This window comes from Pan troglodytes, chromosome 22, assembly GCF_028858775.2.
Source record: "Pan troglodytes isolate AG18354 chromosome 22, NHGRI_mPanTro3-v2.0_pri, whole genome shotgun sequence".
In the NCBI taxonomy this organism is placed as follows: Eukaryota; Metazoa; Chordata; class Mammalia; order Primates; family Hominidae; genus Pan; species Pan troglodytes.
Window position 1 is genome coordinate 31,120,378 of NC_072420.2, and position 17,494 is coordinate 31,137,871.

Consider the following 17,494-nt stretch of genomic DNA (forward strand, 5'->3'; position numbering starts at 1 on the left):
TGCTTCTATTCCTTTGCACCCTAACTTAGCTATAATAGACCATCTATAGTCTGAATACTAAATAAAGACTTGTTAAACTGAACCATCCTGTCCAATTTTTTTAATATAGCAAAGTGAAATTTGAAAGCTAGAGAGATTCATTTCAAGTCAATTCAGCAAGCATGCAGTGAAGTGTAGGCATTGTGGTGAGAGGTGAGAATAGGGAGGTGACTGAGAGATAGCCCTATCCCTGAAGGAAGCATGTCTTAATCTTTCTCTGGAAAATGAGTGGAAGTATGTTAATAGAAGATAAGTGACTTTAGAGAAAGTGTGTCATAGTCCATTAAATTCAATCACTTTTGCTGTTCTTTCAGACCCTGAAGCTACTAGTCAAAGCTAAATAGAGTCTTAGATCCTTTGCATTTACATATCCTGAATTATTTTGAATCTTGTTAGTGTTTTATGTAGTAAAATAGTAATTCTTGGATTAAAAATTATTGTAGGCTATACGATTTTTTCCCTGCTTGTAGAAAGTTGGCTGTCCTTGCTCTGACTTTACACACTGCTTCTGACAAAATCAACAGCCAAGCTATCCAAATAGTAATTCGTCATAGTAAAAATCATGCAACTTCAGTAAGCCAACAACTTAAAAAAGCTCAAGGAAAAACTGTTTATACTTGAATTCCTTAAAAGATTACTTTATTAAATAATAGCATTTCTGTCACATTGTAAACTAACGAGCACATGAAATACCCCCTAATTTCTGTTACATGTAATTTCTATTTTCAGACATAAATTTTTAGTGTAGTTTCTCAATGTTTTTTTTTTTTTTTTAATCATATAATGGTGACAGAACCTTTCTCTCTAAGAGAAACGAACTAGTTTATGGTCAGCCAGTTCATAAAACGGCGTTTGTGGAGATGAATATGAGGGAAAGCAGCATTTCCTGGCAGTGTATGAAGAGGCATTAAGCCGATTTGTAGAAGCCATGCCTGTACATTGGTCTACAGCAAGTTGACAGGCTTTTCTTAGTAGAGAAGTAGTTTGGGTGGCAAGAAGCTGGGACCGTAATTCAAGCTTTGGGTACTACTGGGTCTATAACTTAAAGATTGGAATCCATTGAATTCATAGCCTAGAAAGCACCCTGTGGTAGAAAGCATGATGTGTGTCTGCCGGAGGGCTTATAGTAGCTCATCTGAGAGTCTTACAGAGAGATCCGTCTTGGTGGAAACTAGAAAAGCAGAGGTCAGTGGGGTGGACCAAGCAGCTGGGGTAAGAAGAGACACAGGATTAGACCGAGTAGACCAAGAGTTCCCCAAGTGAGCAGGAAAAGAAGTTTCCAGTGTAGCAGCTTAATGCGTGACTGCTGTATCTGATTCACTTTTTATTAGTGTCAAAGGGTGTCTAAATGTCACCTTATTGCCTAGAAACTTATGTGCTCTGACCCTGTGGTTATGATGTTTTAGATGCCCAGCTTTACTATTCTTCTGCCCTACAATTTGACTAAGAATATCTCCGTAGCGTGTTGTCCAATTTCAGCTGAATAGATTAACACCATCATAAATATGCATACCTGTATTTTATAACCAAAAGCCAGTTTACTCTCAGTCTTGGACTTCAGATGATTGTTGCATGGTCAAAGCAATTGATCAACCATTGGCAGCTTAATTTTTGACTGAGAGGATCACTTAGAGGATGCTGAGATATAGCTATTTTTTTTCCTCCCTGCTTACAGTTTTATATTTTGTTGTGATTCTTTTCTCGGTCATTCCTGATATGGTTTGCCATATTACCAAGCGCATGTTTATGTTTACTAACAACTAATATAAGAGGTAGAAATGATCATGATACTCTAAAAAAGTTGAAAAACTTTTATTAAAAAAAATTCTACTTGGCTCTCTTTACCAGCTGGATGGGTATAGAATGCTTTATATAAGGGGATTTAAATTACATTAGTTAAGAAGATGGAAATTTCAGGCCAAATACTTTTAAAAAGTAATCTCCGTTGGGCACGATGGATCATGCCTGTAATCCCGGCACTTTGGGAGGCCGATGCGGGCGGATTGCCTGAGCTCATGAGTTTGTGACCAGCCTGGGCAACACGGTGAAACCCCGTCTCTACTAAAATACAAAAAATTAGCCGGGTGTGGTGGTGGGTGCCTGTAATCGCAGCTACTCTGGAGGCTGAGGCAGGAGAATTACTTGAACCCTGGAGGCAGAAGTTGCAGTGAGCCGAGATGGCGCCCCTGCACTCCAGCTTAGGCGACAGAGCGAGACTCTGTCTCAAAAAAAAAAAAGTAATCTCTCAAATTTATAGTGTGGAAACTTTCAATGGCCCCTTAGGGACTGCGTTTATAAGCAGTAAAACAGATACGAAATTATTTTCTTCAAGCACCTTGAAAATTGCTGAACAAATAAAAAGTTCCAAAGTAATGTTGTAGATAGTCACATTTCCTTATTATGAGAGAGGGGAAATTACATCTACAGATGAGCCTAGATAAAGCAATGTGGTGGCCTGGAGAAGAGCAGACATTGGTGAGGACAAGAAATTAATGGCAAAGAAATGGGTCTAACCAGAAACATCATAGAATAAAATAAATTTTAAAAAATGGATACAAAAAAGCATTAAGGGAATGATGACTTAGGTTACATCCAGGATAAAAATATAAAGGAAATAAATTAAAACACTTTTTTTTACATATGTATGATGTTTGGGAGAGAATGAATTACAGTATTGTGTACTCTAGTGGATATGTTAAATGTTTTGAAACTGACATGTGTACCGCGTAAATGTTTAGAAGCTTCTAAATATTTAAAATGTGCCGAACAACTAATACATGTTGTTAAATACTAAACATATTTTAAAGGTATAAAATGTGCTAAATATTTATAATTTCTAAACGTTTAAAACGTTTTCAGCAAAAAATGTTTAGAAATATGTTGAGGATAAATATTTCATTTTAGTGTGCATAAAAGAATATGACGTGTATGGCTTACTCGAAGCACCCAAGTGCATTTAGTTTTTGGCCACAAGTTGCATACATTTATAGTCTAATAATAGTTAACATTTATGGAGTGATTTCTATACTCAAGGAATTCTTCCGGCTGCTTCACATATCCTATCATTTGCCTCTCATCTTAACCCCATGATCAAATTGCTATCATTCATGATCTCTCTTTTACATTTAAGGAAACTAATTTTTTGAGAGGTTCTATAATGTTTACAAGGCAAATAGCTGGTGTTAGAGTTGGGAATTCAGATATATAAATATATATGGTGCTTCTTCAGGATTTACATGCTTTGACAATTTAAATGGGTTCAATCTCACAGCAGGCAGAGTAATGTGCAGGTAAAAAAATACATTATTAACTAAATGCTGAAATCTTCTAATGAATGTTTCTAAAGCACAAAAACTGAGAAGATCCTGGAAGTGTAGAAACCAAAGTGGGGACCCTGAGCATGACATTCTGATGATCAAGCACTCCTATTATCTGGAGGACAGCATGGGAGACCAGGCAAAACTTGGGATATCAGTTGGTTATTACACCTAGCAGCCCTGACTCCTCTGTCTTTTTAAGCAGCTTGATCCTTACAAACTCTTTACCTTCCACTAGAACTATCCTAGATCTTCTTTCATTTTAGGAAGATTGTTACTGTTTGTAATCAAGTTCTGACTTACCAAAGACACGTAGCCACTCAGGAATCATATGCCTATTAACAGGCAGGACTCCTTTGGACAGTATCAATTCTACATGATTTCAGCAACTTGAGGGCAATGCACCTTCATTTTCTATCCATATTGGAAAGGCTCTAAAGTTCAACCAGCAAAGATGATAACTTATGGTGTCCATTCATTTTGAGTTTCAAGACCATCATTAAGCTACATCTTGTTTGTCATCCCCAACAGAATCATAGTAGATGTTCACTATTTGGGTAATGGATACACTAAAAGCTCAGACTTCACCACTATGCAAAATATGCATGTAAGAAATTTGCATGTGTACCATCTAAAAATATAAAAATTAAAAAACAATGGTGATGTAGTCATGATTATCCTTACCATCAAGAATAGAATGTCTTAGTTATGCTGGTAGTCTAATGGGTGCCTAGTGGCATTCTGTTTTAATGTTGGTTTTTTTCTAACTTTTTAGTAGCTCTCATTATATACTGCAGTAATTAATAGGGGTTTGCCCAGAATAGTATTTCAACAGGTAAAAGATTACTTTAAAAAAGGTTTATGCGTTTGTTTATTTTTCTACCTGTTTTACTCAGACTCAACATAACAATCAGTTAAAATTTAGAAAAGCAAATATGTTTATTTAGTTACAAGTAAACTTTATTACACACAATTTATTTTTAGCCATAGTTGAAAAAACAACAATTTATTTGCTTATACTCGAAATAGCAATGCCCTATGGGAATCTCAGTAATGCCGATCAAAGTCTTTTCTATGCTTTTCCTGCTTGATAAAAGGAGACTAATATGTGAACACTGACAAACGTATGAGAATCATATATTGAGGGGAATGTGCTCAGAAAACAAAGATGTGCTCAAAGGACAAAGATGTCTGAGGCACAGTACCTTCAAGAAATTCAAAATCTAAAAGTTCATACTCTATATAATTATCATATATTTCTTATAATAGACTTATGATTTATTTTCATAAATATTTTCACTTCTCAGATAAATATTTTCACTTCTCAGATTATTTCACTTCTCAGATAAAGATATATTTATCACTTCTCAGATAAAGATATAGAGATATATTAGGTAATTTGTTAAAAAATTATTTTAACAAAAAGTTATAAATCCAAAAAGTGAGACTAGTTCTGTCTGTCTGCAGATATTTCATTATTCATCCCTACTTTCTGTGTTTGTTAAGCCATGATATAAAGCTAACAAATGCTGAGGATAAAATGTATGACACAGGTGAAGTGATTTTATTATTAAGCTCCTTAGCGCTTAAAACTCCTCAGAAGAAGGACAAAAGTGGAGGGAAAGAGTAGACTATCCCAGACAGAGTACTAATGCAAATGACAGAAGGTAGGGAGTAGAAAAGCAAAAGGCAGATCATTTTAAGATCCATAACTGTATTATTTTCTTGTCTAGAATTTTAAAATAAAACCTTGCTGAGTAGAATTCCATCTCATGGCTTCAGTAAATGTAGGCTTCTGTACAAAACGTTACTCTCCATGTGTTCACAATTGATTAAGAGAACATTTCTGCATCATTTTCCCCAGAATGAAGTTTGCAGCTCCCAAGGATGTACTAAATGTGGTTGACTGTTTTTCCTGTTCTCTCTAGTGTAATAATAGACCATGGTAAATTACCCTAAGATTGTCAAAGCTAAAGCATTTTTCAAATTTGGTTTATAAGCTGGAGAATATGAACAGCCAATGGCACCTCTTCACCTTACAATATCCGTAGAGCACAGACAGTGAAGTCTCTGAAATCAATTTTATAGTCAAGACATTAACCTTTGTGGTCATTTGCCCAGCAGAAAGAGTAAGCTGTTAAAAAACACAAAATCAGCCACTATTCACCTCTTTTTATGATTATGAGTGTGTTAACAGCTTTCCCTTCAATTACATGACTAGGGTTATTTTGCCAGTAAAGTACCAAAAAGATAATATATACCAGAAGCAAATTTAGATATTGTCTCTTTGCAGAGATGCCCTGAAATGAGGGCAATCACTCATTACTTTGAGTATACATTTTAACTAAAATTTGTTTGACTGAAAATTACAATATTATCTAGCCCAAAGAAACTTGGGAAAAACAGTGTTGTGTTTCTTTCAACTCCACTGTCCAGAAGAAGAAAACTAGAATTCTCCCTCTCATTCTTTTGGAAAGTCATAAAACACTTGAGCATATTAACAAACTTTTAAAAAGGATAAAAACAAATCTGATTAATGTGGTTAGTCCAAATTAATCATATAAATATAAACTTTGTATCCAATCTATTAATATTTCTTAAAACCAGTGTCTCAAGTAATTAACATTTGAGGAGAAGGGCTTTAGTCATTTGAGATTGGAATGGAATGGTATTACTGGTATAGTTCAGGAAACAAACTGGAGATTAAAGGGATACCTACTAAAATAGGTGGCAAACATTAAAGAAAAGAAAAAACTTAGGGCAATTTCTAATTCTTTGACTTTGCTCACTACTTCTATAGCTACTCTTACTAGATTAAGAACTTCCTATATCAGTAACTACATCTTCTTCAATAACAATCAAGCTGAGAAACGAATCATCAACTCAATTCCATTTACAATAGCTACAAAAATAACTAGGAATACATTGAACCAAGAAGGTAAAAGATCTGTACAAGGAGAACTATAAAACACCAATGAAAGAAATCATAGATGATACAAACAAATGGAAGAGCATCCTATACTCATGGATTGGCAAAATCAGTATCATTAAAATGACCTTACTGCCCAAAGCAACCTACAGATTCAGTGCAATTCCTATCAAATAACAACATCATTTTTATAGAATTATGAAGCCTAAACTTCATGTGGAATCAAAAAAGAGCCCCAATACCCAAAGCAATCCTAAGTAAAAAGAACAAAGCTGGGTCATCACATTTCTTGATTTTAAATTATACTACAAGGCTATAATAAACACAACAGCATAGTACTGTATAAAACTAGACAAATAGATCAATGGATCAGAATAGAGAACACAGAAATAAAGCCAAATACCTACAATCAACTGATCTTTGACAAAATCAACAAAAATATACACAAGAGAAAGGACACCCTATTCAATAAATGGTGCTAGGGAAACTGGATTGTCATATGCAGAAGAATGAAATTGAATCCATATCTTTCACTGTATACAAAAATTAACTCAAAATGGATAAAAACTTAAATGTAATATCTGAAACTATAAAAATCCCAGAAGAAAATGTAGGAAGTCTCTTCTAGACATTGACCTAGGCAAAGAATTTATGACTAAGACCGCAAAAGCAAATGCAACAAAAACAAAAATAGACCAATGGGACTTAATTAAACTGAAAAGCTTCTGCACTCCTAAAGAAACTGTCAACAGAGTAAACAGACAACTTACAGAATGGGAGAAAATATTTGAAAACTATGTGTCCACAAAAAGACTAATATCTAGAATCTACAAGAAGCTCAAACAACTCAACAAGAAAAAAAGAAAAAAACACTATCAAAAAGTGGGCAAAGGACATGAACAGATATTTTTCCAAAGAAGACATACAAGCAGCCAACAAACATGGAAAAATTCTCAACATCATTAATCATTAGAGAAATGCAAATTAGAACCACATTAAGATACCATCTTACAGTAATAAGAATGGTTATTAAAAAGTCAAAAAACAACAGATGTTGGCAAGGATGCGGAGAAAAGGGAACACTGTTGGTAGGAATGTAAATTAGTACAAACTTTATGGAAAACAGTATGAAGATTCCTCAAAGAGCTGAAAATAGAACACCATTTGATCTAGCAATCCCATTATTGGGTGTCTACACAAAGAAAAAGAAATTGTTATCTATATTAAAATCCCCTGCACTGGTATGGTTATCATAACACTATTCACCATTGCAAAGTCATGGAATCAGCCAAAGTGTCCATCAATGAATGACTGAATTTTAAAAAGTGATATATAAATGCAATGTGATACTACTCAGCCATAAAAAAGAATAAAATTGTGTCTTTTGCAGCAAAATAGATGGAAATGGAAGCCATTATCCTAAGTGAAATGACTAAGAAACAGAGTCAAATACCACATGCTCTCACTTATTATTGGGAGCTAAACAATGTGTATACCTGGATATACAGAGTGGAATAATTGACTTTGGAGACTCCAAAAGTTGGGAGAGTGGGAGAGGGGTGAGGGATGAAAAATTACCTACAATATAAACTATCTGAGTGATGGATGTACTAAAAGCCTGGAGTTCACACTACGTAATATATTCATGTAACAAAACTGCATGTTTACCCTTAAATCTATAAAAATAAAATAAAATAGAACTTTAGAACAGAAGAGTTTCCATACATCAATAACTGCATCTTCTCACTTTAATTAACAGACTTTAGTATTCTTATACTAATCTTCCAGAAATGCCAACTAAAAACCTTATAACACATCTTACTAATGAATAATCTACTTATGTTCTCTACACGTGACTAACTTTCATTAAACTTAAAAAAAAAATCATAGGCTCACATGAAGTTGTACAAATAGTACCTAGAGTCCCTTCACGCAGCCTCCTGCAATATTGCCAACTTATTTAACCATACTACAAAATCAAACCCAGGAAATTGACACTGGTGCCATGTTGTTCGCTAGACTACAGACCTTATTGAGTTTTGCTGGTTTATACATGTACTCATTTGTGTTTGTATCTGTATGGTTCAATGTAATTTATCTAATGTATAGATTAGTGTAACCACTACCACAGTCCAGAAGAAAAATTCTTCCATTTATGATTAACATTTTTTCTTTTTTTTTTAGAGACAGGGTCTTGCTTTGCTGCCTAGGCTGGATTGCAATGGTGCAATCAATAGCTCATTGCAGCCTGGAACTCCTGGCTTCAATACTCCCGCCTCAGCTTCCCAAGGAGCTGGGACTACAGGCATGCACCATGTGTATGAATTACAATGTTCATGTAATGAGGCAGAAATATGAGCCACATATTTTGCCCTTTTATATTTATAAAATGTTTAATTTAGTTATATATGAAATTAAAAATGGAAGCTTGTGTTTTCTAGACAACAACACTAGACAGTAACGCAGCATTTGAGGTGAGTGGTGCAAGTGGTGGTATAGAGCAGAAAGAAAGATCAAGTCAAAATATGACACATTTATGTAATTATGTCATTTTTTTCCCCAAGTCACAAGTAGAAGCAGTGCCATTAGAAATGTCAAAATTTTGGATGAACCTGGAGGACATCATGCTAAGAGAAATAAGCCAGACACAGAAAGGAAAATACTACACGATGTCATGTATGTAGAAATCGAAACTAGTTAAACTCACAAAAGCAGAGACTAGACTGGTAGCTGCCAGGGCCCGGGCGGAGGGTAAAATGGGAGGGTGTTAGTCAAAGGGTAAAAAGTTTCAGTTATGCAGGACAATTAAGTTCTGGATATCTAATGTATAGCAATGTGACTGTAGTTAACAATATTGTATCGTATACTTAAAATTTGCAGAAACGGTAGACCTCAGTGTTCTTGCCACAGTCAAATGATCAATCAAATGGAAACTGAAATTATAACTATATTAATTACCTTGACTGTGACAATTTCACAATATGTGTATATATTATATACAGTGTGTGTATCTCAAAACATCAATTTATACTCCTTAAATTTATATAATTTTTGTAGACTATACCTCAGTAAAGATGAGAAAAAGAAAAAAGACATAAATTGATAAGGTAAAGCAATTCTTTCCAGGAAATGATACGCATAATTTCTTTTCCTCCTCAGTTTCCATATTAAAGGAAAAATGATATTCAGACTTTTGTAGCACATCTGTTACTAAGTTTTACAATTAACATTACTGATTTCACATACTGTTGTCAGAAAAAATTGTGGGATTTTGAAATGGGGGAAATGTATTACTATGTGGCCTGTCTAGTTCATTTTTCAAGGTATTGTCACTTATTATTGCTTTTTAACTCCTATATAATTCTGTAAGTTGAATAAAATTGTTAATAATGCAAATGATTCTAGTCCATAGAAATGAAATAGTTTCTGTCAAGTGGAATGATACTGATTTTTACTCTGCGTACAGTGCTACTTTGCATCTATCTGTGGATTCATTTCAAACTTCCTAACAACCTGTCTAAGTGTTCTCTGAATTATGCTTTGAACCAGTTGTAGCATCTTAGTGGTCCCCACATTTATTAATGAGTTAAATCAAAATTTTTATATGTGTTGATTTTTTCATTTGTGTAAGAATCGTGACTTTGCCTTTTAAAAATTTATCTTAATACTATTATGTTTTATATTGTATCACATTTTAAACATTTGCCTTCCCTTTCTTTAAGTTCCAGGGAAGCAGCATGCAAGACATAGTGAGAAAAAAAAAGAAAATAAAAATAGTTGGAGCTCAACAGAGATGAGATATTAGGATTGGATTAACCATGAATGATTTCTTTTGAACAGCTGGATAGAGAATTCTGGACTTGAACAGTAGATACCTGATGTTTTCTTAATTCATACTGTGGTGCCTCTCAAGTAGTAGTCTGCAACCCTGAGCTTGTGCTTGTTAACACTTTATTAGACTGCTAATTGTAACTAAGTCTCCAGTTACATAAACTTTGATATCTAAGAATAACATGAGCCCCCCAAAAACACTCCCACATATGAAATGTGAAGTTTTTTTTTTAATTGTTTATCATTGACATCTTGCCACCCCAGACACAAAGCTGAGGCCCTCTATGGCATCCGTGTTGTTTCCGTCTCTATTTCTGGATTTGTAGAATTGGACAATCACACTTTCTTATTATTATGTAGTCTTCTACCTCTTGCTGACCACATTTCCCAGTTTAATAAAAAAGGAACTTGTAGTTTTGTCCCCGAAACCCACACTGTATTCTTCCAAGCAATTATGCCACCGCTTACGCAGTTTCCTCTTGCTGGCACTCTCTTCTCACTCATCCTTCACACCAAAATCATAGGAGGAAATTTGTCTCTCTCACTAGTGAGAGACATGAGTCTAGTGACATTGGTCTTTTCTAAGCTCTCAGCACTTTTCACAGAAGATCTCTAGTGCAAAGTTAAAGCTCAAACACATCTAGTGAGCTGAATTAGAACAAAGAGCTGATGTCACTTGGTGTATTAAGGTCATTAGGAGTGGAATAATTATAAGTGAGCTTGAAAGCAATTTATCCTTTCCACTCTGCTTTTTCTTAGCCAGTGATGGGAGTCAGCCTTCCATTACACTCTCTGTTACCCTCATACAACTTAGGCGTTGACCCACAGTTACCAGGTGCCTAAACTTGACAGCACCCTAAAGGGTGAGTGTGGAGAGGAGCAGAGTGTACATAAAAGGTGAAAAATCACAGAGAGAAGGAGAGAAAGAAGAAAAGCAAAGAGAAAAGGTGAGAGAGGAAAATAAAAAATAGTTGGAGATTAGCAGAGATGAGATATTAAGGGAGGATTATTCATGCAGAAAATGGAGGAGGCAAAGAATATTCATTTTGTCTGATCCCTGAAATCTGAATCTTCACATTATACTTTGAAAGGTTTAAATATTGAAAGTATTCCAATGAGTTAATTTTCTCCTTTACTCTCTGCCTCTCTGTCTCAATTGTTTGCATTCCACTTAAAGATTGCATTAGAATGGTGGAGATTCTTCAAGTCACTACAGAACTAGATTCTCTATGTCATTGGACACCCCTTCCTTCTATCTTGGGATTGCTGCATTTTAAACATTTCTCTGTGCTCAGATGTCTCCTTGCAAGTCCTGGTGCCTTCCACACTTGAAGTTATGAGCCTCTAGCTCCCAGGACTTTCTTACTGGCCATGCTACTGTGACCCCTTTAGTTTGTTTTCTCAAATGATTTTTTTTAATCCACATTTTACTCATTCCGCATTATTTAAAGATGAATTAGTAGTCCACCTTCAATGCTAATGGCATAATTCAGACTCATAGGACCTTTATGTCTAATAAAAATGTTTAATTACCTATTTACACCAAAGTCAATGAGTAGCTCCGCACTTGATGACATATTTTTTTTTTTTGAGTCAGAGTCTCACACTGTCACCTAGGCTGGAGTGCAATGGTGCAATCTTGGCTCACTACAACCTCCGCCTCCCAGGTTCAAGTGATTCTCCTGCCTCAGCCTCCCAAGTAGCTGGGATTACAGGCACCAGCCACCATGCCTGGCTAATTTTTTGTATTTTTAGTAGAGCCGGGGTTTCGCTATGTTGGCCAAGCTGGTCTCAAACTCCTGACCTTGTGATCCACCCACGTTGGCCTCCCAAAGTGCTGGGATTACAGGCATGAGCCACCGTGCCCTGCCCAATGATACATTTTGTTTGTTTGTTTGTTTGTTTTTAATTATACTTTAAGTTCTAGGGTACATGTGCACAACGTGCAGGTTTGTTACATATGTATACATGTGCCATGTTGGTGTGCTGCACCCATTAACTTGTCATTTATATTAGGTATATCTCCTAATGTTATCCCTTCCCCCTCCCCCCACCCCACAACAGGCCCCGGTGTGTGATGTTCCCCTTCCTGTGTCCAAGTGTTCTCATTGTTCAGTTCCCACCTATGAGTGAGAATATGTGGTGTTTGGTTTTTTGTCCTTGCGATAGTTTGCTGAGAATGATGGTTTCCAGCTTCCTCCATGTCCCTACAAAGGACATGAACTCATCATTTTTTATGGCTGCATAGTATTCCATGGTGTATATGTGCCACATTTTCTTAATCCAGTCTATCATTGTTGGACATTTGGGTTGGTTCCAAGTCTTTGCTATTGTGAATAGTGCCGCAATAAATATATGTGTGCATGTGTCTTTATAGCAGCATGATTTATAATCCTGCGGGTATATACCCAGTAATGGGATGGCTGGGTCAAATGGTATTTCTAGTTCTGGATCCCTGAGGAATCACCACACTGTCTTCCACAATGGTTGAACTAGTTTACTGTCCCACCAACAGTGTAAAAGTGTTCCTATTTCTCCACATCCTCTCCAGCACCTGTTGTTTCCTGACTTTTTAATGATTGCCATTCTAACTGGTGTGAGATGGTGTCTCATTGTGGTTTTGATTTGCATTTCTCTGATGGCCAGTGATGATGAGCATTTCTTCATGTGTCTGTTGGCTGCATAAATGTCTTCTTTTGAGAAGTGTCTGTTCATATCCTTCGCCCACTTTTTGATGGGGTTGTTTTTTTCTCATAAATTTGTTGGAGTTCTTTGTAGATTCTGGATATTAGCCCTTTGTCAGATGAGTAGATTGCAAAAATTTTCTCCCATTCTGTAGGTTGCCTGTTCACTCTGATGGTAGTTTCTTTTGCTGTGCAGAAGCTCTTTTGTTTAATTAGATCCCATTTGTCAATTTTGGCTTTTGTTGCCATTGCTTTTGGTGTTTTAGACATGAAGTCCTTGCCCATGCCTATGTCCTGCATGGTATTGCCTAGGTTTTCTTCTAGGGTTTTTATGGTTTTAGGTCTAACATTTAAGTCTTTAATCCATCTTGAATTAATTTTTGTGTAAGGTGTAAGGAAGGGATCCAGTTTCAGCTTTCTACATATGGCTAGCCAGTTTTCCCAGCAAGATTTACTAAATAGGGAATCCTTTCCCCGTTGCTTGTTTTTCTCAGGTTTGTCAAAGATCAGATAGTTGTAGATATGTGGCATTATTTCTGAGGGCTCTGTTCCATTCCACTGATCTATATCTCTGTTTTGGTACAGGTCCCATGCTGTTTTGGTTACTGTCGCCTTGTGGTATAGTTTGAAGTCAGGTAGCATGATGCTTCCAGCTTTGTTCTTTTGGCTTAGGATTGACTTGGCAAGGCAGGCTCTTTTTTGGTTCCATATGAACTTTAAAGTAGTGTTTTCCAATTCTGTGAAGAAAGTCATTGGTAGCTTGATTGGGATGGCATTGAATCTATAAATTACCTTGGGCAGTATGGCCATTTTCACGATATTGATTCTTCCTACCCATGAGCATGGAATGTTCTTCCATTTGTTTGTATCCTCTTTTATTTCATTTAGCAGTGGTTTGTAGTTCTCCTTGAAGAGGTCCTTCACATTCCTTGTCAGTTTTATTCCTAGATATTTTATTCTCTTTGTAGCAATTGTGAAGGGGAGTTCACTCATGATTTGGCTCCCTGTTAGTCTGTTATTGGTGTATAGGAATGCTTGTGATTTTTGCACATTGATTTTGTATCCTGAGACTTTGCTGAAGTTGCTTATCAGCTGAAGGAGATTTTGGGCTGAGACGATGGGGTTTTCTAGACATACAGTCATGTCATCTGCAAACAGGGACAATTTGACTTCCTCTTTTCCTAATTGAATACGCTTTATTTCCTTCTCCTGCGTGATTGCCCTGGCCAGAACTTCCAACACTATGTTGAATAGGAGTGGTGAGAGAGGTTATCCCTGTCTTGTGCCAGTTTTCAAAGGGAATGCTTCCAGTTTTTGCCCATTCAGTATGACATTGGCTGTGGGTTTGCCATAAATAGCTCTTATTATTTTGAGATAAGTCCCATCAATACCTAATTTATTGAGAATTTTTAGCATGAAGGGTTGTTGAATTTTGTCAAAGGCCTTTTCTGCATCTATTGAAATAATCATGTGGTTTTTGTCTTTGCTTCTGTTTATATGCTGGATTACGTTTATTGATTTGTGTGTGTTGAACCAGCCTTGCATCCCAGGGATGAAGCCCACTTGATCATGGTGGATAAGCTTTTTGATGTGTTGCTTGATTTGGTTTGCCAGTATTGCAAATCTTTGTATGAGAGTGCCAGAAGTCTTATTTTATTTCAATTATTTTATTTAGTTTAAACCTAAAGAAGACTTTATTGACCCATATGATCAAAGCACTTAAAGGATGAATAAAGCTGGCTTAAGGTACATGGGAATCAGAGGCTTCTGTGTTGCCAGGAGTTTCTTCGTGTGTTTCCCTTCTCTATTCTTCTAGTTTCTGTGGCGGCAGGTTTCTATGATCAGAGGATGTGGTTCCCACACTTCCATGCTTAGCCCATATTGTCTCCATTATAAGAGAAAAGATACCCTCTTTTTTCAGGTTTAATTATAAAAAGCTTAAGGGAAAGGTGTCAGGGAAAAAAATCAATTAAAGCTCATGACATATTATTGGAGGAAATGATAATCTTTCAAAGTTGTTTTCCCATTCATGGAGAGTTGTTATTGAATATTTTATGAAAAAGTTTTAGCTGAATTTTTACACTACCTTTAGCCTCTGAAAGAAATCACTTGCTTAAATTAAAATAAACAGAGAAGGTCTTATATCTCAGATGTGAATAGCATCCTACAAATATTTATTTTTATTCACACTGTCACAGCTGAGCAGTGGATTCCAATGATACTGGGGGAGGTTATAAGATCTAGAACATTGAAAGTAATCTAATTTTAACTGCCACTCAATGCAGAAATCACTGAAAAGTAATATCTTTTTCCTTGTTGATAAACTCAATAATCCAAAGAAAACACAAAGGTCATAATAGTTCTATAAATTTATGATTTATAAATATACATTTATAACAAGCCAAAGTATTTCTCCCTATAACTGTTTCCATTACTCACAGTTGTAAACCTTAAGTCTTTCTGTCTTCTCTGCTCTCTCTCTCTTTCTCACACACACACAACACAAACACACACACACACTGAATAATTAATTTTCTCCTATATTTAAACACAACCGTAATGTCCTCCAGTACCTAACATTTCATATTTTCCCTTTTCCATCATAACATTTCAGATTTATTCAAATATTTCATAATTTTATATTTAATCACCTAGTTGACGTCTTCTGAGAAAACTCTAAATACTCTTTTAAAAATGTAAACAAAAAACAAATATGATTGTCAGCAAAAGGTGTCTTCCTTGAAAACACACCACCATTATGAGTGTACTCTCAATAATTCTGTTAAGAATCCAACCAGTTTTCATGGCAGAAGACATGCACTTGCTCAGTCTTTTAGGCACTGGCATGCCCAGAGAATCTCCCCACACACTAGGCCTGATGACATTACCTATGGAAATGGATGTCCAAGGAAAAGACGTCTGGGGGCCTGGAGCCCCCAAAACAGATCACAAATCAAACTTTGGAAACCAATAAAAGACAAAGAGAACATATTGGAATCAACAGTAAATGAATTTATTACGTGAAACAAAACTGAACTTCCACATACTTTATAAGATGAACTTACGTGATAACGAATCACTTGTTTCAAAATTATAGACATTTGACTCTATATTTTGCTCATTCATTAATTTCACAGTCTGAAAGAACTAGCCTGTCCAGCCAGTACTTGATGCCAGAGAAAGGATGAAGAGCTAGTAGTAAGAGGGGTTAGCTCACATTGCTGGAAATGCCTATGATAACAGCTCTACGTAGAGACTGAGACACTTTGCTTAAAAGGTCTGGAAATTCAGCAAGTTGATCTGCAGAAGGTTGATCCATAGGTTGGTCTGTAACAAGGAGACTGGCAGCTCCTAGAAGCCAAGTAGGTTGGGCGGCAGAATCCAGATCCATAGCCGAGGGAAGGGAAGCCACAGCTTCCATAACCCAGGGATCTGACACCACTGGACCCACAGCCCACTGAGTAGCAGCTCCTCGATCCATAGCCCAGGGAGCGGCAGCTGCTGGATCCAAAGCCTAGAGACCCAGAGTAAGTCGTCTTGCAAGGACTGCAGAGCAAGGAGGTTCTGGGGCGGTAGCAGGAGGTCTGGCAGGGGCTGGACTCCACATAGGACGTCTGGCAGCTGGTGGGCTCCCAGCAGATCTCCTGATGGCCCCTATAGAGAGAGGAACCCAGCTGGCAGGTGCTGGGAGAGCAGAGGTCAGTGCTGTAGACCAGATTACTAGGGTAGGAAAAGCCACATGAGGATGCTGGGTAGTGCAGGTAGTCACCACAGGAGCGGGAGGAGAAGTTTCCAGAGCAGCAGTTGTAGGACATGTTGACGGGAGATGTGAGTTCAGTTGAGTTATAGTGGAAAGATTCTCTGAGTTTGAATGTCATAGTCTGGACTCCAAGTTATATATGCTCTTAGACCTGGGTGTGTCCACTGTCTCGACACTCCCTTCTCCTTGCTCACCTTTTATTATAAGAATGCTTCCCTAGGTTATTGTTTAATTTATCACATCTTCATATACTTACTTGTACTTTAGTCACTCTGGAACACTTAGAAGGAAGCCACTCAGTTTTTTTTTTTTCCTGGAATTCACTGTGGTTTGACCTTCAATGTTATATGTCATCACATTTATGAGTATCTTGCCTCTTATTATTTGAGTACAGTAAGTCCTTATTGTACCAAATGGAATTACACAAAATTCTTTCTTTACTTCCCTTAAGTTATCAGGATCATCAGTGGTTACTACTCAAAATAGATTGTCCTTTTTTTTTTTTTTTAACACAAGCATATTATTTGTTACCAGAAACGGAGGATTTCTCCAAATACTAACTGTATTCAGTAGCCTCAGCAATCTGTCAGTTAAACCTTTTACTAGTACCTTAAGAGCTCAGGATCAGAACTGAGGAGTGCAGCATTATGTTGGGTGTCCATACCAGGCATCTTCCTTAACAAGAGGCTACTTTAGACAATGCTCACTTAGGAAACAATAAACACAAACTTTTTAGTAAGACTTTAAATTGAAGTTTTTCAGATATTTTCTGATGAACCTATCTTGTAGCAAGCACTATTCTATGGTTATGCTCTAAATCAACTCATAAATTTTATTTTGTTTTATGTTTCAATTTTTTTTTCTGGATGAAAGGACAGATTCTTAGCTGCAATTATTAATTTATACTTAAACTTTGAGGAATTGTTAACATTTT

At 36.4% G+C, this 17,494-nt stretch overlaps 1 protein-coding gene across 1 annotated transcript; it reads right to left on the reverse strand.

The window, feature by feature from the left end:
- Positions 1-15,791: 15,791 nt before the first annotated feature.
- Positions 15,792-16,673, reverse strand: KRTAP13-2 (keratin associated protein 13-2). The gene has a single exon (XM_514858.5). The coding sequence runs from the start codon at positions 16,613-16,615 to the stop codon at positions 16,088-16,090; it is 528 nt and encodes a 175-aa protein (XP_514858.3). The 5' UTR covers positions 16,616-16,673; the 3' UTR covers positions 15,792-16,087.
- Positions 16,674-17,494: the final 821 nt, after the last annotated feature.